At 25.8% G+C, this 6,993-nt stretch overlaps 2 protein-coding genes across 5 annotated transcripts in view; one reads left to right on the top strand and one right to left on the bottom strand.

Moving 5' to 3' along the window:
• Positions 1–388: 388 nt before the first annotated feature.
• Positions 389–5,582, bottom strand: LOC102672418 (E3 ubiquitin-protein ligase SH3RF3-like). 4 transcript variants are annotated; one of them, XM_006622227.2, is made up of 13 exons: positions 4,762–5,582; positions 4,571–4,685; positions 4,394–4,492; positions 4,178–4,314; positions 3,920–4,043; positions 3,522–3,830; positions 3,107–3,399; positions 2,709–3,034; positions 2,419–2,621; positions 2,170–2,312; positions 1,582–1,749; positions 955–1,068; positions 389–846 (listed from the first exon to the last, which is right to left on the bottom strand). In XM_006622227.2, exons 1-13 carry the CDS (start codon positions 5,217–5,219, stop codon positions 663–665), a joined length of 2,673 nt encoding a protein of 890 aa, XP_006622290.1. In that variant the 5' UTR covers positions 5,220–5,582; the 3' UTR covers positions 389–662. The 4 variants fall into 4 exon arrangements, 3 of the variants coding, with proteins under 3 accessions (XP_006622290.1, XP_006622291.1, XP_006622292.1); XM_006622228.2 differs by having other exon boundaries at positions 2,170–2,309; XR_004151406.1 differs by having other exon boundaries at positions 776–846; positions 1,582–1,663.
• A 1,098-nt stretch (positions 5,583–6,680) lies between these two features.
• The window catches only part of LOC102672276 (phosphatidylinositol transfer protein alpha isoform), a 3,093-nt gene continuing 2,780 nt past the window's right edge, over positions 6,681–6,993 (top strand). The window contains exon 1 of the mRNA XM_006622226.2: positions 6,681–6,942. Coding sequence (XP_006622289.1) covers positions 6,926–6,942 — 17 coding nt within the window. The 5' untranslated portion in view covers positions 6,681–6,925. The remainder of the gene's footprint in view (positions 6,943–6,993) is intronic.

The raw sequence follows: 6,993 nt of genomic DNA, 5'->3' as shown, positions 1-6,993 counted from the left end.
GAGAGAGAGAGAGAGAGAGAGAGAGAAATTGACACTATTATTTTCTTAAAAAAAACTTAAATAACTACTTTTTGTATAAAATTGAAAAAAAAATATATATACATAATTTAACTAATATATAGAAATTTCACAGCAGTATTATTATATTTCAAAAAATTACTGCATAAATAAAAATTTTATATGTAAATAGATAAAATAACTTAATAAGTATAATAGTATTGTTATATTGTGAATTATGAAATGATTTTATATTATTAAAAAACAGTATTAATATATTTTTCTTTAGTATTTTTTATGAGATGGCAGTATTGATGTAATATCTTTTATTCCCTTACTAGATTTTAATAATATTTTATGAATATAACATCAATGGCAGTATCGTTTTAGATAATTTTACTATATTTCATTTATTATGTAATTAAAAAAATTATTTATGTCGTAATAACGACAAGAATATGTAATTTACTACTACTATAATGTACATATATGTGTTTAATGCACTGCTCATTATATTGAATAACTTCACAATTTAAATCATACACTTACCTTCATAATAATAATTATATTATTAGACTTGAAAAGTAAGTGGTATGTAATATTTCACCTTCGATTTGTGAAAATTATATACAAGTTTCTAATATGAAATGATTTTGTGCTGTATCTCAGAAAGCTTCAACAAAACTAGCCGGAAAAAGACCAGTACGACCAGTTCTTGGTTGAGTGCCTTTATACCAACCATCATCACGTTTTTTATGCACATAAATAATATCTCCTACTCGAAGTTCTAATTCAAATTCGCTATTAGGTGGATATGGCACAATGCAACGAAATCTGTATACTCGTTCTCTGAAATAAAAAGTAATAAATATATAAAAACATTAATTAATTAAGTAAAAACATAAGAAAAATAAATAAAATATAAAATGATTAAATGATAAAAGTATTTTTTTTTACCGTTCGCGAGTAGGTTGTTGTTTGACTTGTTTGCCCATACCAGCATCTAATGAATTACTTTTACGGTGATGATTTCCTATTGGTGTACATACCATTCCACCCGATTCATTAGATCTATGAATGTTAATAAAAAACATAAAAATAAAATTAATTTATTAAAATTTCAAAAAGAAGAGAATATTATATAATATTATATTTCTTATATTAATAATATTTGTTAAATTTATACACTTATTATACATCAAATATACACATTCTTAATCAACAAGCAAACTCTTGAAAATATTTGAAATAAAAAAAAACAATAAAAATTATAAAACACAAAAAATAGATAAAAAATATAAAAATTTTAATGTCATTAATCAAGCATTTATAATGTACTATTCTTAATTTTTGCAATATTTATTAAAACACTTACCTATATATTACATCATTTATTGTAAATGTTAATATAATTAAATATATATGCATCACACAACTATTACATACAAAGTATTATAAAAGACTAAATACAATTTTCATTTTATATATGAGCTGGGAAAATATATTAAGATAAATATCTTTTACAATAAATACTAATTTTTAAATAATTTTATTTGTCAAACATATATAATTTTAGTAACTAACCTTTGAAGAATTGAGACCGGTAAAGATGGTCTCTCCTTGTATTTAAGTCTTTGTGAAGATGTGACATGTCCCTGCACAGAGCCTGGACACAAACGATGGTAGTTGTTTGAAGCATTTAATTCCTGTGTAGCTCCCACCTGTAGCAACTGACTTGGGCAAGATCCCGATCTAATTTTAAATATATCCGCCCAACCCCCCGTGTAGAATTAGACAAATAATTCAACACATGCAGATCATATAGTGTTAAAAAATAAAAAAAAAATAATGAAAAACAAATCAAAAATTTATTTTGCATATATAAAAATTATTTGTTTTTTCTATATACATATGTGAACATTAAAATCATGCAAAAATTTCAACAATTATTTAACATATCATAAAAATACATATATAGAATTGTATAAATTTTAAATTGTAACATAAAATAATATCGGATAGCAATACAATTACATGCAGACTATTAATAAAAAATGTTAAATATAATATAAACATGCAAATTTTATTTATTTTTTTAAAATCTTTAATGATATGTTTAATTATGTGCTATATAAGCCATTGTTATTGCAAACAATGTAGAAAATAACTTACCGAACATGTACTGGATTAATGGAATTGCTATCTTCAAAAACAGGATTATCCATTGAATAAGTAGTAGGAGGTGGTGATTTTGATTTCTTAATATTCGTTAATCGTCGCATCAAAGAGACACATTTATCTTTTTTTTCTTTCTGCTATAATTAAAATATATATATATTTTATATATATATTATATGAACATATATTATATATATGTTCATATAATAAAGAACTAATATTACATAGAATGAATTTATATACCTTTTCGCTATTTTTAGGTACAGAAACTACTGCAGTGGAAGAAGGAGAAGCTACAGCATGCAAAATACTATTTGGATTTTTATTCATTTCGTTTATGATGGAAGAACCAGCACCAGTAACAATAGTACCACTATTGTTGATACCAGTAACTGTGGTTGTAGTCATTAATGATTGAGGTAAAGTTACCTGTTTTCCAGGAGAAGCTAAAATAAAAAACAATTTCTTATATACACATTTTAATATGATATATTTTATAAAATTATTACATATAATAAAATTATATTACATACAAATATTTGGTGACATGACAGCACTATGACTACGTCCAAGAGGATTTGCTGAATTTTGTTCCTTGTATCGTGGAGGACTACTTTCTTGATTTTGCATTTGACTTTGACCATGCCAAGATGATGATACCATAAAAGATGGACTAATAGCACGTGGTGGTAATTCTGGTGGTAATAATGTGCGTGGATTATAAGATTGAGAAGTGGATCCTTTATTTTTAGAATAAGTTGCAGTTATTCGTGACTCAGTATTATTTTGACTTGTTGAAGATGGAAAGTTTTGATGCTGTCCTGTATTTGGTGATCCTCGACACAAACTTCGCTGACATCTATGAAAACAAAATTATTTAAAATCAAGAAATTATATTTTAAATTTTTAATATAAATATATATTCATATACTTAGCAGGTGCAACATAATTTCCTGGAAAAACTCCACATTTTTGTGTACGATTAGAAGTTCCTTTAAACCATCCATCTTGACAACGTTCTGTTACCATATAAATGCCTCCTTTTCTTAATTCAAGTTCATCTGCTTTTTGAGGCTTATATGGATACAGAGCTATATATGCAGCTGGTAAATGAGCATTTGCGACTGTAGTAGTAGACAAAATTTGTGATGATTGTGCAAGAGCAAGATCACTACTACCGCTTCGCCTGTGACGAAGATTGTGATCTGCAGTGTTGGTAGTTGTCTAATAAATGAAGAGAAAAAAAATTAATATTTTTTGATTATAATATTAATATAAAATTTGTTTAATATAATAAGACAATTTTTTATCACATTAATATGTCACATAAATAAAATATTATTCACCTGTAACGAAGAAAATGAATCATTACTGTTACCAACGGCATTATCTACTGGGGGACTAAGTATTTCTGCACTATGTCTATGATGTGGATGAGGTTGATGACCAGTATTAACAGCAGTGAAACTGTGACGTTTAATATTCTGTCTATTTCCAACTGCAGGAGGAGATGTTGCTGGACTACTAGGACTACTTGGAGCAGTACTAGAACTGCTAGATGTAGTTGAACTATTAGGAGTGTTTGGAGTAGTAGTTGAAGAACTACCTCCTGATGATACATTTGAAATTGAATCAGAAACTGGTAAAATTGTATTCTATTGAAAAAATATTAAATGTTAATATATTTTGTTATATTTCGAATATTAAAAAAATAATATATTTTATATATAATAAATTGTAATACCTGCATAAGTTGTGATCGTGATTGATTTGTTTGTAAATTACGCGAATGATCAGTTGGTATTAAAGGTGTAGTTTCTTCATTAGTGGGAGTAGGAGGTGCTACCCTTGATGGACCTGGTTGTGTGCTTTTTTGAAAAAAATATTAATTATAATTAATTACAATTAATTAAAAAATATTATAAATTATAATTAATTAAAACAAATTAATTATAAATACTAATGTCATATACTAATGTTAATAGTAAATTATAAAAATTACTTTGTTGAAAGTTTCATTAAAGCTCTTGCCACACTATTCAATTCCACAAAAGCTAATGGAAAGATACCAATTCTATCCAATAGTTTTCCTTCTGCCCAATTTTCATCAACTCTTCTAATAACACTAATAATTTCTCCCTATAAAATTATTTTTAAAAATGCAATATTAAATCAAATAAATAAATATAAAACATTATATCTATATATTTATATATACCTTATTGAATGTCAGACAGCCATCTTCATCATCATTGGTCATTCTAAAATCATATAAAGCTTTGCACTGAGGAACATCTGGAGTCAATGGTGTCATTATCTGTACATATAAATTTATTAAATACTTTTTATATTACATTATTAACATATTAAAACAATAAAATGTTTTAATACATACTTGGACATAAGACAAAGGAAAAACTCCATGACTATTAGCACTTTCTCCAAAACACCAATTATTATCGATTTTCTTACGTAAAATGACAATGTCACCTTTTTTAAAAGATAAATCTCTGAAATTTAAAATAGTTTATAAAATATCATTTAAATATATATTAATACAATTTTTTTAAAAGGATATAAAATTACCCTGGGACTTTTGATACATAATCGTAGATCGCTCTGCCATATGTTTGATTGTGTAAGTGAACTTGTTTCGCTGTTGCATTACCATGTCTAATTGGTTCATTTGTGAATGTAGTAGGAGTAGGACTATTAGTTACAATGGGAGCTGAAGTAATTTGATGGCCACCAAAGAGTCTTTGAGGTCCTGGATTATTTTTAATTATAGATTTTGTAGATTTAGGAGCTGCATTACGCATTCCTTCTAAAATACGCATTAGTAATACATTAGGAGGTAAATCATCCACTTTAACATCAACTAAAATGCGACATTCAGGGCAGCGTAATTCATGATGAGTGTTAACTATCTCTTCCAAACATTTCTTGCAAAAGGTATGCTGACAAGGAAGTACTTTGCTCGATGTATCTAATCGTTCGAGACACACCGAGCATTCTAATAAATCATTCAGCATACATTCATCCATTCTGATTTATATTATGAAATGCTCACTTTCAGTCTTTTTCTTTTTCAATTTGTTTGTCTATGTTTAAGATTCAATTTTTTTAATCTTCCCACGCGTCTTGTCTTCTGTGCATTCACAAGCTACCATACATTTAATGTACTTATCTTCTATATAACATGTAATAACGAAACTTGATTTATAATTATAGTAGTCCACCAAAAATTCCACTTCATAAAAAAATATATGAACATGTTACTAAATTTTTCTTCGAACTTTCGAACTATTTGCTCATCTTTTCATTTATTCTGAACGAAATATTCTTAGGCGCGTCAGTATACGCGCTGTCATCTAAGTATATTTCGTCACACACACCAAACCATATCGATCAATCGACTCGTCGATTATAGTCGATTCTAAAATGAACCAACAAATGTTGCATGATATATCTATTCATAATATAAATTTTATAACCAAATATTGTCATAAACCAATATTTATTGCAAATATATAATACTTATTTTTATTTCAAAATTTTGTTATAGAGCAACATAATATTATTATGAAAAATGAATACAGGATATCTTTCTAATTTTTGTATGTAGTTATAAATATGAAACTTAGGAATTTTTAAGTTATATATCATAAATTCTATCACATATTCTGTACAAAATTATCAATATTATATAAATGAATAGCTTTTTTGTACCTGAAGTACATTGTAAATAAAAAGTAACTTTCACTTTTTATTTATCATATTTTTAAATTTTTTTCTTAAATTTCTCTTAAAAATATCTATCTATTTCTATTAAAATAAAAAGAAACCAATTAAAAGAACCTTTTTTTAAAAATGTTTAAAAAAAATATCTACTTATAAAATTATATAATATTTATCAAAACATTTTTTCTCATATTTTCTCTATAATTTTTTTATACTTTTCAATAAATAATATTTAAAAAAATAATAATTTTTTATTGTTTTTAAACTTTTTTGTTGAAAAATATATATTATTTTTCACAGTATATGATATTAAAATTTATAATATGTTCTTTTACAAATAACATAATATTATATAATTATTTGTATTATATAATTTACATTTGTTATTGAACATATTGTAAATTATAAATTATAATTATTAATGAAATTGTATATTAAATAAGATATCTCTTTTATATGTTTAATATTTTTATATGTTATATATCTTTATTTTCAATTTTCATGAAAATCATAGTGAATTTTTTAATATTTCATTCAGATTTCAAATTTCATTTATATTCGATAAATTTATTTAATATAATATTAAATAAAAATTGTAATATAGATTCATAATAGAATATAATAAATTAGCAACAATATTTCTTATAATTATTTAATATTTTTTTTATAAATTCTATATGAAATCCCCAGATTAAATTATTGTAAACTTGATAGATGATAAATGCGCATGCGAATTGAGATACATGTAAGCATGACGTCATTTTGCAAAGTGTCTGTGAAGTAAGAGTGGGGAAATTCGATGCACATGTGTGCGCAAGTAAGTGTGCTTTTTAGTGGCTGTGCAGTGTGGCACTCAGTGATTCAAGTGTGTGGCAGTCCGTTGAGAAGTCGACGCCGTTGTATGCGTATGACTGCGGGTTGAGAGATAACACGAGTGAATTTGCTAAAGCAAGGGTGGTTCTGTGTGGCCGCACTGAATTACTGCAGCCCATGTGCTCTGCTTATTAAAATGCTCATCAAAGAATTGTAAGTTCTTGCGAAATTTTTTATTATTAGTTTAATATAGCGTAATGAACG

Source organism: Apis dorsata, unplaced genomic scaffold (assembly GCF_000469605.1).
Source record: "Apis dorsata unplaced genomic scaffold, Apis dorsata 1.3 scaffold_681, whole genome shotgun sequence".
NCBI classification, from domain to species: domain Eukaryota; kingdom Metazoa; phylum Arthropoda; class Insecta; order Hymenoptera; family Apidae; genus Apis; species Apis dorsata.
Note: the sequence above shows the minus strand (reverse complement) of the source record. Positions and strands in the feature narration are given on the sequence as shown.